Raw genomic sequence first — 25,295 nt, 5'->3', positions numbered from 1 at the left:
ATATTATTGCATATGTTTCCTGTGGTATAGGGACTGTCTTAGGGCTTGCCTACATGTGGAAATTTACCTCTCTACTTATACAGGTATAATGGTAGTGATATAATTTTGCTGGTAAATTTCCCCATCTAGGCAAGCCCTTGTCTCTGATTCTTGCAATGATCTGTTAAAGGAAGCACTCTGACTGGGCTGTTGCTTTATTTTCACAAGGGATTTAGGTTCCCAATAATGGGGGATGGGAGGAAGCAGTTCATTCTGGACATAATGCTTTCATCACTGTCACGTGAGAGTGCAAATTTTCCCAAAGAGTTCATCTTGTTTTCAAGAATCCTGGAACGCTGAAGGGCCAGGATCTGCTTGGGTAATGCTTTAAGGATCCCTGTCTCTCCAGCGGAGTTGCATGAGGAAATTTGTAACAACTAGCCAATGAAGCTATGAGATCTTCTCCCTGTATAACAAAAAGGCAGACACCACATTTGCTCTGAAATTCTCTCGGAAGCAAGATCATTGAGTCTCGATAGCATTTTGTCGGTTTCGTATCTTTTCCTTGAGGGGGTTGGCTTTAATACTTCTTTCCATGGTGTTTCTTTTCTATAGCTGAAGGAAAAAGTTTGTTCTAGCTGTCCAAACCTGCCTTTTTTATTTTCGTGTGTTCATTCTCTGGCATAATCTTTACTGACACCCCTCTCTAGGATTTTTGGAAATCTAATTTGCGACTCAAATACATTGTTCCCTGATGCTCTGAGAGAGGATTTAGGGAAGAGGAAGGTTTCTGCTGTTCTTACACATACTCTTTTGTTTCCAGGTCTCTCTAGTTTCAGGTCTGGTTGGGATGTTTGGGAAACATGGGCTGGTCTTTTGAACAGTCTGTGTGATGATTTGGCACCCTCTAGAAATGTGTATTCTCAGATCCCAGGAGTCTGTTTACATAGCAGCATTCCTGAGTGGGTCAGTCAAGCTCTGGAACAAATTCCAAGAAATCTTCACTCCCCGTGAATCTGTTGGGTTTGGAATCAAGGGAAGGGCTGGAGATTAGGTCTATGTCAGGCTTATCCTAGGGAAACAGATTCCCTGCCCTGCTTTCAGCAGCTCAGGAGTTCTTTGGAAATATTTTCCAGCTGTTTTCCCACATTGTTTCTTCTTAATTTTTCCTGTAACCAGCAAACGTTTCCAGACTCGGTTCTTTCTCGCTGGTGGGGAAATGGGTCTTGAGTATTACATTTCATGGTTCCCATAGTCTCACTTTCAAGCTATTTGTTAGAAACTTTTTTGCTTTTTTAGTGGTTTTAAGCTAGAAGGCAAGTTTCCAGGCTTCCTATTTAAGACTAGCCTTTATAATTTGACCTTGTGTGACTCCAGAGGTTCTGAGCACTCTCTCACTCAATTAAGTTGTTTCTCTTCCATCTGCTTCAGATACCATCAGGGAGTTTTAATTTAAGATTAAGCTGCCCCCTTGCCATCCTCTCATTCTTGTTTGTTCTCATGTTATATTTTAAAGTTTTGGAGTACTGGATCCAAGATCACAATTCTAGGTATTTTCATACCTAGAAATTTGGCTGGAGTCAGAGTCATAAATTCAGAGGTTCTCTGCTTAAGCAAACGGACCTCTTCCTGGAAAGTTATTCTTCCATGTGCTACTTGTTGAGCTCTCATTAAGAGCATAAAGTAGTTCAGTGATATTGTGATGCTTTTAAAAAAAAAAACACAACCCTTCTTGATTCTGACTGGATGCATACACCTTCCTGGTGGGGCCAGAACAGAATAGCTTTCGAATGTAGACCAGGGACTCTCGTTCACAAACCCTAAATTTCTCCCAGTAGGAGAGATCCTTTCTCTCTATGGTCAATAACTATTTTATAATCATTCTGCCTGGTTTGCATGGTGTGCTTGACATCTTATTGACACCGTGTCATCCAACATTGAGGTGTTTTCCAAGGATGTGTCCCAGACCTTTAGTTCAAAATATTAAATGTTTTTGTAGAAAGCAGTAGGTAAAAAGGCAGAGCCGACCTATGTTAAAACTCTGAGGATCCATTCTGTGCCTTCTTTCTGAATAGAGTCAGCATACTGAAGGGCCAGTTACTTAGTACTTAAAGACCAGATTAAGAATTAGGATGCTACTTGCTTAAAGAAGATTGCCTTCAGGGATTCAGATTAGCTCTGTTTACTTTTAACTCCCTTGGTTCAGCAGAAGTGACCAAAGGAACTACCATCATCTTTTGTGACTGGGAGCCTTATCAAGAAATGTTTTTTAGTTTTGAGAATGCTCAATACTTTGTGACCATTTAAGTAGTTAAAATCTATTAATATATTGCCCCACCATCATAATGCTTCCATGCTCTGGTCACAGGCCAAGGGAGGGGCTGTGTTCCTGCCCCCCTCCCCTGGTTGTGACCTGCCCAGTTCAGATTCTCAAAAGTGGGATATATGGTTCCCCCTGCTTAAAAAGTGAGGAGGTAATGGCCCTTTGCTCCTCCCATTCCCCTTAACCCCACCCCCCATCTCCAGCACCTATGCTACTAACAGTGTATTAACCATAGTGTGTGGGGACACAAGCCATAATACACCCATGTTACTAACTAGTTACAGACTCATGTAAAAACTCCAGAAAGAGAGCCAGTAAAACTATAATCAGTGTATCCTCAGCTCTCTCTATATCTATAGTTCTTGATGTAAATCCTGTGTTTTTTAATTATTCAAGGTTGTAATAATTCTGCTTTCCCCCTTCCCACCCCCACTACAGTGGAATACGGCGCTCAGCTCCTGTAGAACACATGTCATTACATTACAGGGTGAATGTCTAGACTGATTTTGAACAGTGTCCTTTGAAAGAAAACAAAAACCCAAGTGTTATAAGCCATGGCTAATGATTTACTAGTCTCCCACTTGGGGAGCTGGAGTTGAGTGTGTATTTCACAAGCTCAGTTCACTCCCCATTCCTTTCTGGCTTTATCTCTGGGGAGAGCAGAGTACTTTTAGTCCTGCTGCTCTGGAATATAAATGTTAAGTTCAAAATGAAATGAAGTGTGGAAAGTAAGCTCTTATCTTTCCATATTCCAAAGAGCAAGAATAAGAAGTGTTAGCACCAAGTTCCAATGCTACTTGTCCATTTCCCCTCTGACAGCCAGGTGCTGTTCACTACAAGTCACAAACCTAGTGAAGATTCCTGCCCCATAGTTCGGCAGTACTGAGGTGTTGTGGGATGCTGACTCTTGTTGGCTTGTCAGAGCATCATTTGGTGAAAGTGAGGCCCGCTACTCGATAGAATCGCTATTTTGCCAGGATAGCCTCCTTGTTTAATCATCTTCACTTACTGTCACCCAAAAGAGAGTGATGGCCCAATGTCTCCTGCAGGAGAAGGGGTGAGGAGTTGAGAGAAATTGTATAAGAAATTATACTTTTCCTTCTGCAATGTTCTCTCTAATGATCATCTTGCTTTGGGTTGGGTTGGTCTGTCTCGGATAAAGGCACTTACATCAGACGGGCACCCTGACTGCGGATGCTATGGAAGAACCTTTCTGTGACCACATGGAGTGTGCGGATGAGGACATCACTGACAAGGTATTAATGCTATTGCAGCTGCCTCTGAAGTTTTAATGGAGGAATAGCTTCTGAGTGTCCCACTAAGCTTATCTTTGCCGTTGAGTGGTTTTCCTTTGGGAGGAGGGAGCACATGCTCCTAGTGGTTAAACCAAGAGGACAGGATACCCAGGTTCTGTTCCTGACTCTCTTTGATGCACTGGGTGCTCTTGGGCAAGGCATTTCTTTGTGCATCAGCCTACTCATTAATGAAGAAGGTAGAAGAGTACCCATTTCTGCATGGAGTAAATAATGGTTTACCATGGTTCAAGCTCCTGGGACAAAAGTTGCTGGGGAAATGCGAGGTGTTAATTACTTGCTATTATTGAATGCCGGCTGACACTGGGTAGATAACTACTGGGAACAGACGGTTAACTCAAAGTATTCTGTACTGACTGGGGGTTGTGATTTGACAAAATGATCAGAAAAGGCATAGTGTGTTGCTGTGTTCAGGTTGGGAGGTCGAATTCCAGGCTTTTCAGTGGGTGTTGAGGCTCGTTGCACAGCTTGGGCTGAAGATTGCTTCATGGTAAATGGCTTGTGGCTCCTCCTGGCCCTCTACAGTTGACTAAACAATGCTCTGTGTTCTGTAACCTCTTATAATGCTGGCAGGGGGAAGAGATCTGTCCCTCTGTCTCAGGCTTCATCAGCATCCCTTATGTCGCTTGGCGTGTGAATAAACCACCCCCCGAGTGACATAAGTGACACTGACATACACGCTCGTATGCACAGCACTATGTCAGCAGGAGAGCTTCTGCCGCTCGTGGAGGTGGTTTTTATGGTCTCCCGTCATCCTAGAATGTCTCACCAGGTGCACTGCAATGGTGTGGCTGCATCGGTACAGCTGCACCACTGCAGTGCTGTACATATAGACATGGCCTTAATCTGAATGAATGATGTCACTGACACAGGTGGTAAGATGTACAGTATTTGTATACACTGTATTTGAAGTTGGTCATTATAACCATTCATAGAGCAATATTAATACTGAGAAATATATTTTAAACCAACTTATTTTGTAATTGTTTCCCAATGCTATATACACTGCTGTCTAATGCTACTCTTCCTAGGAAGCAAAGCTCTTTGACTTGAAACAGGAACTTCCTGTCTTTCGCTCATGCCTGTTCTGCTCAGAATTTGTCCTGCAGTGAGGCTATAAATGCTGACTTTGTGACATCTCTATTTCATTCCACGTTAACTTACTGGGGAGTTTATGAGCAAAGGATCATGTGGCAGGAGGAGGAGAAACTGCATTCGGGAAAGGAAAGCTTTACTCAAACATCAATAGCTAAAAATAGCTGAGGGAATATGGAAAACTCCAAGCCAAGTGAATTGTGCTTTGTGTAAATGTTTGCCGCAGTGTGAAAATACCTCTTTAAAACTGCTCCTTAATTCTGACATCCTGAATAGGAAGACGAGTGGAGCTGTGGGTATGACAGAGAAATAAATATATATGCGTACATATACACATTTCTTGTGCATTTGACAGCACATTAGTACAATAATTTATAGAACTGAATCATTTATACTGTCTCATTTATACACAGGCCAAAATTTTCACACCTAGATGGCTGTGTAATGATGCGGTTCTGGCGGGACCCAACTGAGAGTGCCAATTCAGGACAAATCGCTTAAAACAGGGCAGTTACAGCCCAAGGCTGGGGTTTTTCCACCTCTAAGGCAAACCAAACCAGCCAGACAAAGAGGACTTTGGTCTCACCCCACTGGCTAACCACAAGTCACACAAGCAATTCCCTTAGACACTCCAGTTTCCCAGTATCACCACCAGTGCCACTCGTTATGGGGACAAATGGTTATGAAAACCAATACCCCAATAAAAGAAAAAAGGTTTTCTCGATCCCAAAGGATCAAGCCCCAGACCCAGGTCAATATACAAATCAGATCTTACCCACAAATCACGCTGTTGCCACTCCTTTAGAATCTAAAATCTAAAGGTTTATTCATAAAAGGAAAAAGATATAGATGAGAGCTAGAATTGGTTAAATGGAATCAATTACATACAGTAATGGCAAAGTTCTTGGTTCAGGCTTGTATAGGGTGATCAGACGTCCCGATTTTATCGGGACTGTCCCGATATTTGCTTGTTTGTCCCGTGTCCCAACCAATGTTAGGTCGGGACACTGGACAAACTAGCAAAGGCACCGGAGCCCGGAAGGGCTTGCGCCCCCTCTGCCCCGACTCCGTCACCTCCTTCCCCCATTGGCTCCCTCCCCAAATCCCCGCCTCTTCCCCAAGCATGCCATTCCTCCTCCCTCCGCAAGCGCTGGAGGGAGGCCCTGGAGACGCAGGGGGAGCGCGGGGCCGGGGTGAGTGAGAGTCCAGCCTGGCCCCGAACGCAGGCAGGACTCAGTCGGGTGGTACCTGGAGGGAGAGTAGGGGGGGCAGCCCGTGGGGCCAGGTGGCGGCTGATCTCCCCACCTGGGCAGTGGAACTCGGGAGCAGCCGCTGCTGCAGCTCCCACTGCCGCGGAGGGAGGAAGCGGCCATGGCGCTCGGCAGTTGCGGCTCTGGCGCCCGGGCCTGAACCCCATGAGCCCGGGCCTGTTGCGAGGACCCAGCAGCGTGCACGCTGCGCCCAGCCCCTGGCCAATTGCGTCTGGGCTGGCTGCCCAGCTGGTGCAATCCCACGGCAGCCCTGGGGCGGAGGTATCGGCAGCCCAGCACTGTTCGTTCCCCTGTGGGACCCAAGCGGGACAGGGGGGCTGGGGCCGCCCGCCCCCACTCTGGGGCCACCCGCAGGATTGCACCAGCTGGGCAGCCAGCCCAGACGCGACTAGCCAGGGGCTGGGCACGCGCAGCATGTGCGCTGCTGGGTCCCCACAACAGGCACAGGTTCGGGCCCGGGCGCCGCAGCCACAGAGTGCCATGGCCGCTTCGTCCGGCCACGGCAGTAGGAGCTGCAGCAGCAGCTGCTCCCGAGTCCCGCTGCCCGGGTGGGGAAAACAGCCGCCGCCTGGCCCCGCGGGCTGCCCCCCTACTCTCCCTCCAGGTACCGCCCGACTGAGTCCTGCCTGCACTTGGGGCCAGGCGGACTCTCATTCACCCCGGCCCCGCGCTCCCCCTGCATCTCAGGGGCCTCCCTCTAGCATTTGCGGGAGGAGGGGTTGTTTTTTTGCTCTGCCGCTGTTTTGTTTTTTTATTTTATTTTATTGCTCACCCCCACCCCGCGTCCCGATATTTGACTGGGTGATCTGGTCACCCTAGGCTTGTAGCAGTGATAGAATAAACTGCAGATTCAAATCAAGTCTCTGGAGTACATCCACAGCTGGGATGGGTCATTCAGTCCTTTGTGTAGAGCTTCCATTTGTAGCAAAGTCCATCCAGAGGTAAGAAGCAGGATTGAAGACCAGATGTAGTTGAGGCATCAGCCTTTTATAGTCTTTTCCAGGTGTAAGAACATCTCTTTGTCCTTACTGTGGAAAATTACAGCAAAATGGAGTCTGGAGTCACATAGGCCAGTCCCTACATACTTTGCTGAGTTGCAAGGTGTATTTGCCTTCTCTCAATGGATCAGTTGTATAGCTGATGGTCCTTAATGGGCCATCAAGCAGGCGAGGCAGAGCTAACACCAACTTGTCTGGGAAGTTTCCAAGAAGCATAGCATAAGTTTGAAATACAGACAGTATAAAGCCAATATTCATAACTTCAACTACAAAATTGATACACACATATAGACAGCATATCATAACCAGCAAACCATAACCTTGTCTTAGACATCTCATTTGACCCCCTTTATACAAGATTTGGTGCAACTACAGGACTTTGGTTGCAACCATATTCTATATGGTCCCAGATTATGTCAATAACATCACAGCCTGAAATTCAGCTCCTGTTTCAAAGTGCTCTGGCTTCGAGGGGCTGAACTCCTGCAGCTCCCCTTCACCTCAGTGGGGTTTATGGGTGCTCAGCATTTCTGGCCACTCTGAGCCCAAAGACAGATTTAGTAGCCTAACGTCAGGCACCCAGGTTTGAAACATTTGGCTAGAGTATTGTCAGGATTTGGTTTATACCCCAGATTCATGGACTTGGTATAGATTTGTTCATCGTTTGTCATTCACTCTAAAGTAACATGTAAAATTCATTTTTGGGCATATCCAAAAAAAGAATTAGTTTTTGTTCTTATCTCAAAAATTATGACTTTAGTTTTTACACAGATACTTTGTCCTCAGGAAAGTATTCCCACCTCCTGCTTGTTTATCAAACGCAATGACAATTCTCAGTCTTCTTCACTGCAGCCGTAGCGATGGTGTCACAACACTGAGTGCCACAGTCTGACAGAGTGGTTGAAGGATCTGAAGAACATGTTGCTGATAGCACATGTAACATTGCCTTTCTAATAAGGCTGAGAGCAGAGCAGGGAGCTATGTAACTCGGGGGGAGGAAAGGAAATAATTCTAAGTTAACATTCAGACCCCTAAAATATAGATTTTTTTTTTATAACCAAAGGATAGTTAATGTATCCAGCTTGTTTTGTGCAACTCTGCAGGAGCATCTCTTAAAGGGACACCATCAAAGTGAAATCTAGTCAATGTTTAAAAGGAATTTAAAGTAGTTTCTGGTTGTAAACCAGCCCTTGAGTCCCCTTTCTAATATCTGTGGCTTGGCAACAATCTATTCCTTTTTCCTTGTCTCTCTCCATCTGTGAAAAGGACAAAAGGGACATAGTGTCCCTTTGAGGCAGTGTGATACATATTCTCAGCTGGCATACGTTGTCACAGTTCCGTTGGAGCTATGGCAATTTCCACCAGCTGAGGATCTGGCTCTATAGAGCCAAATGTTCAAAAACTTAATGAAGACAACCACTGATGTGGCCTTTGACCTCAAAGGAGAAACACCAGTGAAGCATTTGGCCCTGTGTTCGTATTATGGAACACTTCTAAAATTTAGGAGCTAAATTCTAGCAAAGTGCAAACTGTGTTTTTAAAAATCCGTGAGATGCATCTAAATGGAATGCCTACTTGTAAATTTCTTGAATGAGAATGAGGTCACCTCCTCTAGATCAGGGCACATTTCAGCAGTAATAGGTGAGACATGATGAAGCGCAGAACATAATGATTCTCTCAAAGTCGAGCAAGATACCGTTCAGTTTAGAGGCAACCAATTGAATTTCTTCAATTATTACTTCAATGGTTGCATTTGAGTTTTGTCAGGGTGGAAATAATTCTCAGTACTATCATTTGGCCTGCACTTGTAAGAAAAAGAAATAAAGCTGAAAGAACATACTGGTATCTGAATCCTCTCTCTTGCTTGCACAGGTCGTCTTCCTGGAGAAGAGGGTAACAGAGCTGGAAAAGGACACAGCTGCAAATGGAGAGCAGCACAGTCGGTTAAAACATGAAAACCTGCAGCTGGTGCACAGGTGAGGGTATTTGGCTTGTGTCACAGGAGCAAACATATATCCTCATGAGGAGTTTCTAAGGGCTTGTCTGCACTGTGCAACAGTGTGCACTAGAGGAGTGTGAATTCTCTCACACACACACAAACACATTGCATGCCAAGTGACCTTCATAGACCCTGCTGACATCCACCAAAAGTTCCCTGTTTCAACGTTAGTGCACACTAGGGGACTTCTACTTAGTGCACCTCACAATTCGCACCCCTGGAGCGTGCATTGCTGCACCGGGTAGGGAAGCCCTTAATGTATTTTAGAATTGTTCTCTTTCCTCTGCTCCCTGTGTGAATTAGGATCCACACACGCGACTCTCTCTAAGGTTATTGTCTCTAAAGAAAAGGCAGCCGTTCTCAGAACTCCCTCTGTTGGGTTAAGTGTGTGATGGAAGCACGCCAGTGGAAAAGGAGTCAATAGAAAGATAAAGAAGAGACTATTAAATCTTAGCAAATCTGCCCTCCCTCACAGTTCTAAATTCCATTCCTGTCAAAAGCCAGCAGGCATCTAAACTGCTGCCTTCGCAAAAGGCCTCTGCGTCATTTTCCATGCCTCACCTGTGCACTTTTCTGTGCCACTGACTAACTGCTGGGAATTCAGGTAATCTGCAGATTGTCAGGTCTGAGTCTCTGACCTTCTGGTAACAATGCTAGCTTTATGTTCCAATAGTTCTAAATAATCTCTCCAAACACACATAACCTAATCTGTAAACTGTTCATGGCAGGGATAGCCGTCGTTGTTGTTGTGGGTCCAGTGCCTAGAGCAATAGGGCCCTGATCCTTCACTGGGGCCCCTGGCTGCTGCTGCTACATTACAAATAATTAACAATAATATTGAGCATTGCTATTTGTGAAGGGAAAGTGACTGTTTGTTTTTTCCACTCTGGCCTTTCATTTAGAATCATAGAATATCAGGGTTGGAAGGGACCTCGGGAGGTCATCTAGCCCAACCCCCTGCTCAAAGCAGGACCAATCCCCAGACAGATTTTTGCCCCAGATCCCTAAATGGCCCCCTCAAGGATTGAACTCTCAACCCTGGGTTTAGCAGGCCAATGCTCAAACCACTGAACTATCCCTCCCCCACAATTTCAACCCCTGCATTTCAGTGGGAGCTAAAGAAGGTCTATACTGTGTCCCTGACTCCTCACTCCTTCCCCCGAAATACCCCTATTGCTTTTGGATGTTGGGACTAGTATAAATGTGCAAATTTTATTTAACCCCTGGGATTTTTAATCTGAGGGGCTTCTGTTCTCCAGGGGTGTTTACGCTCCTCAGATAAAGCCATTAAGAGTTTATCTATAGGACTATACCAGGCCTGCACAACTCATAAAGCGGCCGGGGGCCATATTACTCCAAAGAAAACAACCCCTCTCCCCTGACGCCGGCTCACTGCCCGCCCGCTTGCCTCCTCAGCCCCCCACCCCTCCAGCTCGCCTACTCACCCCCCGCCACTGCCCGCCCACTTGCCTCCTCAGCCCCCTGCTTGCCTACTCACCCCGAGGGCCGCACAGTGAGCTCACCTACTCATCCCCTGAGGGCCGCACAGTGAGCCCACATGGGCCGCATGCGGCCCCCGGGCCGCATGTTGCGCAGACCTGGACTATATGATTGTTAAGTAGTATGTGTGTCATGGACAACAGTGATTCAAGTAAAGGTTTTCCTAAGCCCTGATAAACTTCACAGTAACAAGATGTTTTCCTTAATACACACAACTCCCCCTTGAGTGCTTTAATCACTTAGCCCAGACGGATTAATTATTTTTATCCAAATAAAGGGCTTAGGTAACAAGTTGATCAGTTAGAAAAATGTGTCCCTCTATCAGAGGTTTGCATTGCATGCTTTTGTCCTGTGTTTTTATAAGCTCTATAACAAAACAATATCCCAGGAAACTGCAGCTTCCCAGCTGCTGATGCTGAAGATGGTTCATAGTGCACTGCTTTGGGAAGCAAAAGCAGCTTTACAGTAATGTAATCAAAGGTCATAAAATGACAGCCACTCTATGCACTATTTATTCACCTGCTTCCAAGGACAGGTTTGAGGGAGCAGATTAACAGCAAACATCTGTCCACTGCTTGAATGTCTTCTGAGACTTGTGTGCTCCATTGAGAACCATGTGACATTAAAAATGTTTGCCAGTTATGGATGTGGCCTGGAAAAATAACCCTCCATACTCCCCTGGTGATTGAGAATTCAGAGGGAAATGGTCACTTTCTTTAGGTCCTAGATTTGATTTAATTTAAAATTAAGCTGCTAGAAGTCTTACAAATCCCAACATCTATTAAACATCCTCTCTGTCTTGTATTATAATATTTCTCTGCAACAATTAAATAATCATTGTTATGTAGGCCCTGCTTATTTTATTGGCAACATGCAGACAGCCAAATATTGAATTCCTAGAGCTATACAATTATCACTGATGCTGGTGCCCAAAGGAATTACCCATAAGTGGCATGTGAATTTCATACTCCACTACAAACCCAGGTGAAAAGGAAGATAATTAATTAATTAGAGTAATTAGCCTCAGTAGTTTATTCTGTGCAGTACTCTGACTCTGCTACCTACTAAGACACAAGTTTTAAGATAATCTTTTAGTTTGTTTTCTTCTCAATCCTCACTTCATTCCTCCTTTTGGTTAGTTTTAATGTGACCACTGAAGCTTGTAGAAACCTGCGATGATAGGATACGAGCATCCATTGCCTGGGTTCCCAGTGATTTAAATGCCAAATAGGCAGTGGCTTCCAAGTGGTTCAGCATCATAGAGTGCTCAGGGATTGGATGGTTGTGAGGATGTGCTAGCTGCTTTCCCCCAGGTGTCTGTAAGTGCCTTGCAGGTGCCTGTTCTTTGTCTTGTGCAGATGCTGATCCTTTTATGATGATCCTCGAACTCCATGGTGGCTTCTACTGGCTTTGCAATAGGAGGAAGAGGGGAGGAGGGTGAAAAGAAAGGAGGACATCCTTCTCCCTAAAATATCTGAATGCCAGTGGGACAGCTGTGTAATGTCAGACTTGGCTAAACCCCTTCTTTCCTTTTCTCCAAAGAGCTAATGCCCTGGAGGAACAGCTGAAGGAGCAAGAGTTGAAAGCAGATGAGACGCTCCTAGAGGAAATCAGAAAACAAAGAGAGCTCCTGACCAGGATGGAGAGAGAGAAGAGTATTGAGATTGAGAATCTGCAAGCCAGGTTGGTACAGCTGCCATATCCTCCACATGGTGACGCTTTGGGGGTGTATCACTAATCAGTGACAACTAGAACACAGCTGTGGGTGAGTTTCCAGAATAAACTCCAGCCATGGCTATGCTGTCTCTAATAAAGCTGGCCCCCATGTAATTCTAAACCCTGGTTTTGACTACCTCCTTCCTCTGTAACTTTTTGTCCCAAAGTAGTAAATTAACTCACCTTTGACACTTGTCTCCAGCCAGAGAGAACTTTCCATTTGAATTCCATTAGCTCATGCATGCTCCCTCTTGATCCGCCCCTAACAGTGTGAATAACGAGGGTGTTCGCTTGAACCTCCTGCCCGTTCGCATGACTAGTCCCTGGAGCTCAGTTTGACATTGTCACATGAGTCAGCTTCACAAAGACATGCACAAAATATCTGTTCTGCTCCCTGGGAAGTCAGTTCTGCCTTTGACTTCAACAGGCATGAGCCCAAGGCGAGGACTACAGCTTTCCTCCGCCTGAACAGCCCTGAGAGGGAGGAGCAGTTACAAAAGCATCTGAGCAGTGTTTGGTTATTCTAGAAGGAACAGAGCCACAGCACTGTCTGGGGCTGTCCCAGAGGAATTGTAACAGCAGCATGGGGAGATCCGAGCTGAAAAACCAGCTTGAGTAATACCCTTGCTCCTAGTGACTGATCGCGTCAGGCAGTCACCAGCTTGCAGGCTCTCCCACACCCTCAGGCTGGCTTCCTGGGCAGAGCCAACCTGTCCTGGGCGAGGGATGTCTCTTCTCTCTGTCTGGGCGGTTTTCACTAGGGATTCAGCAAATGCAGAACGTTTCATTCTTGCTCAGTCCTAACTGGCCATGAATGACAAGAAAGGACCAGGAAGATAATATAGGAGGAAGACTACCCATGTGAATTTGAGAGATTTGAATCTGGGGCACTAGGTGAGGCCATCTCTGGACTCCTCCGGGTTGCTGTATGCCAATCCCTGGCACTTGGCCTCTGAGGAAAAAATACCGAGAGGAGAGGCAGCAAAAATGGGGGAAATAATTGGAGTGCAAAGAGCCTGTGCTCAGATAACAAGTTTCACCCTTTGGTGCCAAGAGCTGGGATTTGCTACTATGGGGCAATGAAGGTAGTCAGTGCTGAGCCTGAAGGATGGCCTGGTGCCTTGGGGGTGAGATATCTGTCACAGCAGGCAAAAATTAGGCAGAGGGCTTCAAACAACTCCAGCTAAGTCTGGGTAGGTGTCTCCTCCTTCCCCGTCATTGCTGGTGAGGAGGAGTGGGGTGGACAAAGGCAGAGTCCATCCTCAGTCTACATCCACACTCCGGTCTTCACTAATATGCTCTTGTTATTTTTGCTGCTTGCATGACTTTCTCTAGTCTAAGGGCTCTAGTAGTGGAGTTTCTAAGTGTGTTCATTCGTTGCCACAGACTGCAGCAGCTGGAGGACGAGAACAGCGAGCTGAGATCCTGCGTCCCTTGTCTGAAAGCCAGTATCGAGAGGCTGGAGGAGGTGAGGGAGAGCCTTCTCACCTAGAAAGATACTTCAGGCTCGTACTTTGGTGTGTTTGAAAACAGGCTGAGGGATCTGTTCTGTGCCAGAGATTCCTTAGCGGTGAAGCGTGAATGCGCATCTCTGCATGGGATGTGGCATTAATTGTGCCACTATGACTCAATACCCTGGCCCACTGCTGGCTTTCCTGAGCTTATCATACTTTAGCGTCTCTGCAGTGCACATTCCAACTTGCCTCAAGTTAACCTGTTGGTGTATTAGTCACTGACACCTGTGTTCTGCCCAGCTTCCAAGGCAGTGTAGCCCATGCAGAATGAGAGCTCGCTGTGGTTTTCCCTCGGAGTCAGGAATTTTGGTCAAGGCTAAGTGCCAATTGCAAACAACAGAGATGGAACGCTTTGCACAACAGACCTGTATGAATCCCAAGTTCTGTATAACAAGCAAGGCAAACAAGCAAAGAGCCATTTCCTCCTCTAGTCCTACCCTAAATAGAAACCAGGACCTAGGCCTTAATGCTATAGATACTTACTGAGTCACTGTGTTTGTCGCTGTAAAATCTGTAGATCCAGGACCAACCTCTCTGAGGCAATGCAGTCCTAAATGTACTTCAGCAGTAATCCTGTCAGCCGCCCATAGAACCTCATACACACAAACAAGCAGTGCTGCTTATATATGGTACCTGTATCACTCTCTTTGCTGTTTTATGAATGAAATTCTGCCCTCTTGTGGCAAATTTTGGGGAAGTTCATTTCCAGCTTGGGTCCTGCTGACTGAAAACATAACACAGGACGGTGGAACCTTCTTGGTTAGTAAAGCTTCCCTACAACTTGCCAGTGCACACAGGTTCACCCTAACAGGTTGGACACTCTCCCAATGCAGCTCACTGAAATGATTATCAGCTTTCCTCCTGTGTCACAATACCCACGTTCCACTGTGTGTGTAACTCCAAAGGGGATGTCATGGGAGACTTTATCACCATTGTATTTTTTTAATTGTCAGTTTTAGCAGAGGACACATTTTACACTAACTTGTGTGAGTGCGGAAAGGGATATGTATAATGGAATATGGATGTATTGTGTTGGTGTGTAATATAATAGGTATGTATTAAATTATGTTAATTTCTGGCTTATATTTGCCAATATATAAGGTTCCCTGAAGAAGTAAGATTTGATCTACGTGCCTAAATATGGATTCAAGGGCCTAAAATTTGCCCCCCAAGTTTTTCTTAGCTTCATAAACTTCAAGGCCAGAAGGGCCTATGCTGATCATCTAGTCCAGGGATAGTGAGTAGGTGGACTGTGGGCCAAATCCAGACTGCCAGATGCTTTTGAATGGATCCAGAAATCTCTTTATTTACTTATTATCATTATTGTTATTATTTTTGTATAATTTTCTCTGGAGTCTGGACCTTCACTTTACCCTGACCAAGAAATTTGGACCGTAGCAAAAAACAATTGACTATCCCTGATCTAGTTTGAGATCCTGCATAAAACAAGCTGTAGAACTCCACCCAGTGAGAGATGGGTTGAGATTTTCCTGGCAGAAAAGATGCTGTATAAAGAATATAATTTAATAACACACAATAATAACAATCCCATGTTTCAAACAGCAACACTAGATCTGAGAGAAAGGGTGTAAATTGTGAGGATTCTGAGGTGCATTCAGCCACCTGAGATGTGTTTATTCTTGACTGTCCTCTCCTCATAACATGTTATTGCTCATCTCTATTTTAGCTTAAATTAGAGTTAATGTGGCTAATGAGCAGTAACAGATGCAATTAGCTCTCCATGGAGGATGCAACCCTCTGCTGATAAACTGGATGTCTCCTTTGTTTTTGTTTGAAACATAGATTTCCTGTTTGTTGTTAATATTATTTCACATTGACAAAGCACCTTTCATCACAGAAAATGTCAATGCATGTTACAAACTAGTAACACGTTTTGCAAAGATGAGTGTCTGCACCTAATTAAGTGACTGAATTTTCACTGGGGGCTGTTGGTGCTCAGCACTCCTGAAAATTAGGTCACTTCTCCAGGCATATAACGTGAAGCACCTACAATTTTTTTGGACAATTTTGGCATGTATAAAAATAAGTGACTCCAGCAATCACCTTTAAAGTTGGAACCAAGTTAAAACTTATGAGCAGCACATGACACATTGGGGAGAGGGGCTGATCATATGGGGAAAAGTAGCAGCAGCAGCGTAAAGAAACCTTGTCACTCACAAGGCTCTGGTCACAATTAAATAATGAGTTTTACTTGGTTTTAAACTTTGAACAAATTCAGTTGACTGCCCTGTTCAACCATTGAGCCAAGGTGAAGAATAATAAAAGGGTTCTTCTGAAAATCCATGGGTATAGTTCAGTTTTAGATACTAATTTACATTGCTCGGGTTCTTTCATTGTCTATTTGCTCTCTGTGAAATCCATGCTCAGCTAAAACCCAGGATAAAAAAGGGTTTAATGAGATCAGAGTTCTGGCTCTATTATAAACTTCTCTGAGAGGGCAGCTGTTGTTTAAACTAAGGGATTCTTTTGATTCGATGTCATTTTCATCCGGTAGCCCTTGCTTAGGCCCCAGTTCTGCAACAACTCTGTCCTGCCCCTGTGCAGAGTCACTGAAGCCATCTGGGCTCTGTGCAGATGCAAGAAGTTGCTCAAATGGAGCTTATGGCAGGAGTCATTTATTACGTATCTCTCCTGACTATGCTGGTGCATTTTGTTTACTGCTGGCAAAGCACTGAGGCTGTGATGTTCTCAGACAACAGATGAAAGCACAGCAGGCAAAAGTGTCCAAACTAATGCACATCGGCTAAAAGAATGTTCCCATGTGGCAATGTACATATGTGCTTTCCTCTCCGAATGACAGGAGAGGGGCCTTGCCGTGCTGTGGGGAAGGTTTTGTGATTTCATCTTGCTAAACTTTGTTGCAGGAGAAGCAGAAGTTGATAGATGAGATAGAAGACCTCACTGCTCAATTCAATGAGGAGCAGGAAAGCAAGAGAAAAATGGGAGACAAACTGACCCAGGAGAGACACCAATTCCAGAAGGAGAAGGAGTCCACTCAAGAGGTGAGCAGAGTGAACAGTTGACACCATTCAGCCTGTCCACACCCGTCTTCCTGGAGTCCTCGGCAGAAACTGCAGCTATTTACAAGCACTTTCCCCAGAGGTCAACATGCTGCGTCCTGTACACAGGGCTCAGTGCTGTTCTAGTTCCTCGATAACCCTAGATACAAATTGCACCATGAATTCACCTTGTTATCAGCACCTTGTAATGTGGCCTCTGCTGTTGTCAAATGGAAAAAATACAATGAACTGGAGGGAGAGAAATTAATTGATGCTTTCAGCTGCCCTTACCTGCATGCTTTTTCGTTTCCACGTGCTTGTGTGTCTAGTGTTCACAGTTACAATGGACACAGCTGGGTGGAACAGCTCTTGCCTTATTCCTCCAGCAACAGGGGATTTAAATTGAGTAACAGGTGAAAGTGTATTTGATCATCTTGTTCTAGCTGGTTTGCCACTCTTCAAACCACTGCTGTTTGGCAGTGCCTCGTTGGAAGGCAGTCTGCAAGGGTGCATTGGCTTAGCTGGACTGGGAGCTGGCACAGCACCTGCCCTGTGTGTGGCATCAGCCTGTGCCTAGTCCCTTGCTTTCATGTACATTAAAATTCACTCCAGCGTCTGTCTCTGCATTCACATTCTAAGGCCTGCACAAGTCAGGATTCACCAGCCTGCTCAACATGGCATATTTCTGTGTGGATGTAAAGGTGTAATGGCAAAGGCCTGAGGTAGGAACTTGGGCACAGTCAGTGTTAACAGGGAAAGGACAGGAATATAACACTGAGAACATAACTGGGATTTCTGTACACTTCCTACCGACCGTTCTCTCTCCTCCTGCTGTCTCACACCTCTCTGGTGCAGCAGGGAGGCTCACTCAGTGCTTAGCGCTGTGGCACTATGGCCCTCAGGCACCATCGCTCTCCTTCATTGCATTGCAGCTGATTGAGGACCTCCGAAAGCAGCTGGAGCACCTGCAGCTGTTCAAACTTGAAGCGGAGCAGCGAAGAGGCAGAAGCAGCAGCGTGGGTCTCCAAGAGTACAATAGCAGGACACGGGAGACGGAGCTGGAGCAAGAGATTAGGCGGCTCAAGCAGGTACTGGGATGCTGGGGGCGATGTTTTGGTTTGGCTACTAGATGCCAACCAATTCAACACCACAACAGCAACTTGGACTTCCATATCCAGCCTCACTATCTGGTGTAGACTCCTGGGACTGCACAGGCCTGTTCTTTAGCCACTGGAGGTGTGATTAAGCATTGGCAAAGGACAGCTAGGATTGTGTATGGGAAACAGGAGAGGCACTGGGGAGACATCTCAGCACTATAGTCACAGCTACCATGTCTGTTTGGCCTAAAACCCTCTTCTGGGAGAGAATCGTCATAGCCCGCCCAAGTAGCACAGAGAACATGAGCATGTTTCACTGTGGAGGAATGCTTTGCCTTTTCAGCTCAACAGAGGACTGCAGAACACTATCTCCATGGCTGGTGAGGCACAGATTTCAGCCTCACTTCAGTATCTGGAGATACCCCATTGAAACGCTGATCCATCACAGATCAATCTGGTCAGAACAAAAGAGGGTTCGAATCTCCCCAGCATGTTGCATGTATTCATTCCTCTACTGAGTAAAGCTTCCCAGGGCTCTGCTAGCTCAGGGGAGAACAAGAGTCAGGAGAGCTGTATTCTGGTCTTGCTCTGCCATTTAGTCACCAGGGCACCTTGACCATTTCACTTAACTTCACTATCCCTCTATTCCACCAGCTGTAAAATGTAGAGCACCCCTTTCGTAAAGCACCTACAGCACCTGCCATCTGTGGAGCTCTAGAAATGTAAATTATGAACGTATTGATCTTTGTTTTTTGTTGTGAGCAGGATAACCGCAATCTGAAAGAACAAAATGACGAGCTGAATGGACAGATTATAAACCTTAGCATTCAGGGAGCCAAGAACCTCTTCTCAGCTTCCTTCTCCGAGTCCCTGGCTGCAGAAATCAGCTCGGTCTCCAGAGATGAGGTACTGTGTGGTGTCTAGAGAAAGCGTATTCCTGTTTACCTCAAACCGCTTCCTCTTTAGCATGAGTGATGTCTTTAATCCCCTCTCTTGGCTCCTAAGCACCTACGTGTGCCTGGAAGGAGCTGAAAGTGCCCTCTCTGCAGTAGAGATCACTACTGATAATCCAGGGATCCCGCTGAGAGCCACAGCAATTCCTTTCTACAGCTTGCTGCAATTAGAAAGGGGCCCATCTGGCAGAGGTGGTGACTTGCCATAGGTCATGGCTTCCCATAGAAACCAGACACTCCTTGAGATGGTGGTGCACACCTTGGCAAGGCTATAGCCAAGGGCTAGCTGTGCTGTTCATGAGGTAATGTCCCCCTTGCTAAGATAATGTAAAGAAGATGATGTACGTTATCTGCTTAATACCTTAGAAATCTCAAGCTAGCCTCTTACGATTGGTGGAGGACTGAGACCCTGGGTACATCATGGCTGTGCTCTTTATGCTTCTCCCCCTTCCCTGGTTGTTGTACCAAGTTCTCATGTAGTTGTACCTCAGACACTTACACACATGGACAGACGAGTTCACCAGCAGGAGACAGGAAAGTTGCTATTTGAGTGAGACAGGAAATGTTGCTATTTGAGTGAGATACATGTAATGTTCCTTTCTCTTGGGACAAGTCACTGCCGTTGTCTGGCAGCTAGAGGAAGAGCATTGGAGTAAACCTTGTCTGTCAGTGGGGGCAGGTGTCTAAGGGTATAAGAATCCGCGTTCTCTCATGGGAAAGGCAAGCCTATAAGGGATTGTGAGACTCATTCCATAAACACAAAACCCTAAAGAAACTCAGTGACGAGCTCAATTTTCACACTGTAGTGCTGAAGTCCCCATGCTGTCGTGTGCCTAAAACAGGTGTTTGGTTGCCTGATATGTGCATCCGGAAGCATGAATTGGCCATCTGAGGTTCCAGGTTTGAAAACAGGACCCACGACGTTAATATTCAGCATGAGCCTGTGGCTTAGCTTTGACTTGGGCAGACTAGCAGCTCTGTTAGTGGAAGGTGCTTGAGTGTGGAAGGGAACAACTAATGGCCGCCCCAGCCAATCCACATTCCCCCACAAGAGACCAGAAGCTAGAACAACGGGGATTCCAGGGAGCTGAAGCTGGGTTTTGAGGAGGACGTACATTTCACTGGAGTTTGTGCTGGACAGTAACAGGAATGAATGTGTCATCAGTAGCTCTTTTAAGATACATCCAGTTTTTCCTCTTAAACCTAAAATTGGAGCAGGGAATCTCTTGTGCAGGACGCAGCTTGTGGGACAAAGGAACCCTTTGTAGCGGACTCTGGTGGGTTATTTTGCTGAGCAAACGGTAGAGGGTGAAAATTGCAAAGAAATCTATGCTAGGTGGCCCTGACTTGTGGCCTATCAGTAACCAGCTTCCTCCTCTTCCTCCCCTACAGCTCATGGAGGCAATTCAAAAGCAAGAGGAGATTAACTTCCGCCTGCAAGACTACATTGACAGGATCATTGTGGCCATCATGGAAACCAACCCATCCATCCTGGAAGTCAAGTAAAGGAAGCCGAAAGCTGCAGACTGTGTGCTGCTGATCTGGGGTGGACTTGGCACACTGAGAGGCAAAGGAGAGACTTAGGATGTCTTTGACCTCCATGAAAGCACATGAAGTGTCACTTCAGATCACTGGGTGAATTAATCCAGTGTCCTGGGGAAAAAGAAAACCAGCAACAAAGCTTTGTTGTTGGATTCTCTTTCAAGACCCTTGCTGGCTTTAAGGGGTGAAAGGGAATCTGGAGAATAAATGGAGCAAAACGTGGAGCGGGATGGGGGAAGGAAAGGACCTGCCTCCCTGTCGATGGAACATATCAAACGGTGGGGCTGACAAATGCTAACTGGAACTGTTGCAATATGTAACCCTGAAATCCCTTTTGGCGCATGGGTGGGGAATAGGTCTAAGGAGTTAAGCAAAATACAGGGCCATGTATAGATTCATTCTGCTGAAACTTTAATGAAAAGAGAATAATAGTGGGGTGGAGAAGTTAGTTGATTGACTTCTGAGATAATTTCCTGCCCTACCCTGCACAGCCCAGAAATCTGCTTTGCCAAAGTGCCCAGGACACCCTTACTGAGGCAGATTTGTGAATAAGAAATGTTCGTTCCACGCCTGTAGAATGTTTTTGAACTTAGTGCAAAGTTCGTCCCTCAGCCTGCACAACTAGCACCATCTCACACCCCCTCTTCCTGGGGGTTGCAGGCAGGAACCCTAGATGACTTCTCCCCATTTAGTGGGTGGAAGGAAGGGGGCAGGGGAATGGCCGTCTTTGATATGGGGGTGTAACTGGAGTTCGACACGTGCCTCGGCATTTGTATTTTTGTTCTCTGGCTTGGTAACATTTTACACATATGGCATCTTCTTTAAATTCACTGTTCATCTGGCTCCATTCCTCACGCAATACAGAGCGGTGGCTTTCTTCAGCACTCCCCATTCCTCTTCTGTGGCATGCTCCTTCAGCATCAGATGTTAGCACTTCTCTATCAAACCATGGGACCTGCGTTGGACAGGACTGCAGTAAGGTAGCGATCAGTGGGAGGGGTGAAAGCCACACAGCCGTCGATGGAAGGACAGCGGCTCCCTATCCTGCTGTTTCCTTGAGCGAGTGAACGAAGGGCTGTGATTTCTTCATGGTTAATTAGCCTGCATTGGAGCCAGCCTGGTAGCTGTTATGTCCTCCTCACTTCTGCTGTATGGCCCACAGTACCCATGTAGCCACAGTAGTGCTCAGCCATAAGTGGGCACGCAGCTGTTCAGGCTGGTCCCCTAGTGGTGCAACAGAGTAAGTTCTAGCAGAGGTGACCAACATGAACCGTTCACACGCTTGTTTCGAGAGCCAAGGACCTCCGCCATCGTCCCCTATGTGCATGAATGCCAGTGTTACCATGAAGTGTATTGCAATGATCCAGTCAGAGGTGGGCTCTGCTGATGATACTGCAGCACTGGAGGTAGAGCCCTTTCCATGCCCGGGTTCTCCCCATTCTTGTGCTGCGATGCACTTGGCTTGCTATCACATTCATTGAGTAGCTTAGTGGCTCTAAACCACTAAACCACAGTGGCGGCTGCTGTTTTGACTTCTTAGACGACCGAGGCCACCTACAGTGTAGTGATTACAACTGAGTCTTATACCCCAGTGAAGGTGGTGCTCGGAAGCTAAGGGGTACAATTGACTGGAGGCTGAAATCGAAGGCCTCTGGGAAACAAAAACCATATTAACTTCAGACCCATTCAGGCTAATGTGAAATGCATTTTAAAAGTCTTGTACAATGAATCCGGTTTAATGAATTTTAAAACCTATACAATGCATCATTCAATAAGTAAAAACAGTCATTGATTAAAAATGCCTGTTCCCCTCGAGCTACCAGAACAACCTTCAGGCTAGCACATACCCAAATGATCCAACTTCCTTGGCTTTGATTTTGATTTGACCTGTAACTGAAAGGCGGCCTGGTTCCAGGCATAGTTGGCATGTTGAATATACAGTAGATTTCTATTTTAAAGGGGGGGTGATTTAATTTTTAAACCACCTGGTTAGCTTTCAGAAGGGCCCTGTTAGCCAGGCTGAATCCCAAATTTGTACAAAATATGGAAAATCCCGGTGCATTGGTCTGCACTGGAACATTCTAAATGTGCTCATCGGACTGGGACATCTGAGCTGCTAGTCCAGCTGCTTACCAGGGAAACCAGATCCAAATCCTCCCTCTGCTGAGAGTTGGAGAGCGATAAACACCACAGCCCCTTCGCTTCCCTAAAATCCCCTTTAGGCCATCGCAACTACTGAGCGGGCATCTCTCTTTTATTTTATTCCATGTCTGGAAAGTAAAAGCCCTTGGTCCCAGATGGCTTTTTCCAGGGCATAAGAAATTGCATAACTGGATTCATGCAGACCCAAAGGATGATTCTAACGTGGGTGAAGAGCCTGTGTGAGTGAGAATAGCTGGGGGATCCCAAAAACACACAGTGGTGCTGACAGTCCCTATCTTTCCCATTGTAATGGAGAGATGGTTTCATGGGATGCCTGTGCAAAATGTCCATCTTCATACGGGTTTGCCTTCTATTAAGTCTTTAACCCAGACTTACCCAGTTTTCATTTGAAAACTAAAGTAAGAGAAAAAGCGACTCCAGGGACAGATGGCAGCAGGTCACTGCTTTCAACTCCATCTCCCCCATGCAGGGTCTGGAGCTCCAGTCTCATTGGGATGTTCGAGAAGTCCCCAGTCACATTCTGTGAACACACAATGCCCTTGGTCTTGTCTTTTGTAATAACTGCTGAGAGAGATGAGACAACCTGCCTTCCAGTGAGGGCTGCGTTCTCTCTTCCCTGGACACCTGAGCAATGAGCCATCATCTTCCTTCTCCCTCCCCACATCCTTGTATAGCATCTCCCAGCAAGCCAAGAGCTCCTGCTCATTCATTCTCTAAGCTGTCCCCTTGTGGACCTTTTCCCTCCCTGAGCCTGCGGGAAGAAGCCACGTAATGTACGTTTCCAGAATAGCTTTGGGTGTAAATCGGTGTATACTTTGAGAGGGAAATTTTTCTATCTTGTAGAGTAGGTATTTTTTATAGAATGGAGGTTGATCAATTTTTTTAATACTTTAAAGAAGAGAGAAATGTATCTGTGTATACACATAAATATATATATATATATATGTATAAATATATAAATATCGGAGATCTGCCTTTCTCAACTTGGGATCGTGTATCCCCAGTTAACACATTTTTTTTCTGTTGATCACTAAGAGGTACTGTAACTGTAAATAAATCATCGGGAAAAGAGTTTTAAACAAAAAAAGAAGCACTGACTTGCACACTGATCATGCTTTAAGCCCCAAGGAAAAACTGTACTTCCTGACAAAGTTCCCCTCTCCCTGCTGGTATGTGAAGGAAACTCCAAACAAGAAGCAAAACCAGTATTGTCTGAACTGATGTATTCTTGTCAAATTAAAAGCTGTTACCATTACTCTTTGGGGGGCTTTTTTTTCTCCTGTTTCCCCAGGAAGGAAGGGATGGCAGAGGAGGGAAGGACTGGGAGATGCTGTTGTCATAACCCCATAAATGCTGACACAGATTTTAAAAGCAGAAGTGGTTGAGTGTTGAAAATCACTATTAACCTAGGAAAGAGTGAGCTTCCTTTGGGCCTGGCAGACTCAGCGAGGCATTTCCTGCCCCTGTTAGCCAGGGGTGGTATAAAAGCCCTGGGAGCGTACAGTGATGACAGCCTTACAGCTCTACTAGCAGCACAAACCGTTGCCACCCCGAGAACCAAATCCTGCTGTTGCTGCGGTGTAAATTGGGAGTAACTCCATAGACTTCCATGAGGTTACTATGGATGTGTGGAGGGTAACAGAGCAGAATGTGCACAAGTCTGTGCCATGGGAGTTTTGCCTATTGATTCCAGCAGAAGCAGGATGGGGTCTTGGCCCTCTGATCTCAAGGCTGGCAGAGGCTAGGTTCACCATGCATGCTGCTTGCTCAATGCCCCCATTCATTGTGTTGCCCCCAGCGACCTCATCTGTGGAAATCAATGGTGTTGGGCTGTGGAGCCAGCATTATCCGGCCTTCCTCTCTGAGCACTCCTCATTGTGATGACATCAGGCGAGGAGGGGCTGCAACATAAAGGGAAGAGGAACTGGAATCTTGTTGGGTTTGGAGGCGGGTCCCCTTTTATCATGGGAGGTTCAGTCACCAACGTCAGCCATGCCAAATGCGTCCCTGAAACCCAGCAGTGGGAAGGTTGGACGTTCCATCCTGTGGTGCTTAGCTGCACATAAGTAGTTGCAGATCACTGAATGGTGAAGAACAACGCCAAAGGCAGTCCCAGGGCTGCCCGTGCAACTAGAATCCGTGTGAGTACAATTGCCAGCTAGAAGCTCTGGTGCCTACGGGATGGGCATGGTATAAGTAACCTGGGGAGATGAACGAGTATCATTTATACAGTGCTGCAGTTGTGCAAGGGGAACAGACTCCCTTCCACTCTGCTGTGGCCACCATCCCTCCGTGTGAAATGGGAGTCGTCTTTTCTTTTTTTAAATTCAACAAATACATTTAAGGGTAACAAAATTCTGAAGTTTTAGAAACTCTTACACTGAATGTTCTCTCGGGCAGATTGTACCCGGCCTTCTCTTGCATTAAAGAGCAGTGACGTGCAGAAGGTGGCATTGGCGCAATGTAAAGGGATCTGCTGGAGCGGCCCACTTACTCACCTGAGGACCCTGTTGACTTCAGCAGCTGACACGTCCGCCTAAGGGCTGCTCAGGAGAGTACAGAACTGGGCTCTGAGTTTCCACGGTTGAAACCATGAAGCATCAGGAAATGCAGAAGCTGTGGTTCCAGCAGTAGCTTGAGCACGCTGTGCACCCTGGATTTCTTCTGGCCTGTGTCTTACAGGAACAGGAAGTGCTCTGTGGCCCTTTGAAAGGGACACTGCTGACTCAATCACACTTCCTTCTAAAAATGCATTCACTCAGGCTCACGAGAAGGAATGCCTGAGATGACTGTAACTGGAAGAGATTAAGGG

The 25,295-nt window shown here is 46.1% G+C and overlaps 1 protein-coding gene across 3 annotated transcripts in view; it reads left to right on the top strand.

Annotated features, from left to right (window-relative positions):
* Positions 1–23,738, top strand: part of RAB11FIP3 (RAB11 family interacting protein 3) — a 182,777-nt gene extending 159,039 nt beyond the window's left edge. For all 3 annotated transcript variants that reach the window (XM_054041483.1, XM_054041484.1, XM_054041485.1), the window contains 8 exons: positions 3,465–3,558; positions 8,852–8,955; positions 12,021–12,161; positions 13,581–13,662; positions 16,594–16,731; positions 17,661–17,816; positions 18,591–18,731; positions 20,171–23,738. In XM_054041483.1, coding sequence (XP_053897458.1) covers positions 3,465–3,558; positions 8,852–8,955; positions 12,021–12,161; positions 13,581–13,662; positions 16,594–16,731; positions 17,661–17,816; positions 18,591–18,731; positions 20,171–20,284 — 970 coding nt within the window. In that variant the 3' untranslated portion in view covers positions 20,285–23,738. The remainder of the gene's footprint in view (positions 1–3,464; positions 3,559–8,851; positions 8,956–12,020; positions 12,162–13,580; positions 13,663–16,593; positions 16,732–17,660; positions 17,817–18,590; positions 18,732–20,170) is intronic.
* The last annotated feature ends 1,557 nt before the right edge of the window (positions 23,739–25,295 follow it).

The sequence above is a fragment of the Malaclemys terrapin genome, chromosome 10 (assembly GCF_027887155.1).
Source record: "Malaclemys terrapin pileata isolate rMalTer1 chromosome 10, rMalTer1.hap1, whole genome shotgun sequence".
Lineage (NCBI taxonomy): Eukaryota > Metazoa > Chordata > Testudines > Emydidae > Malaclemys > Malaclemys terrapin.
The sequence above is the reverse complement of the archived record's forward strand: the minus strand, read 5'-3'. Positions and strand labels throughout refer to the sequence as shown.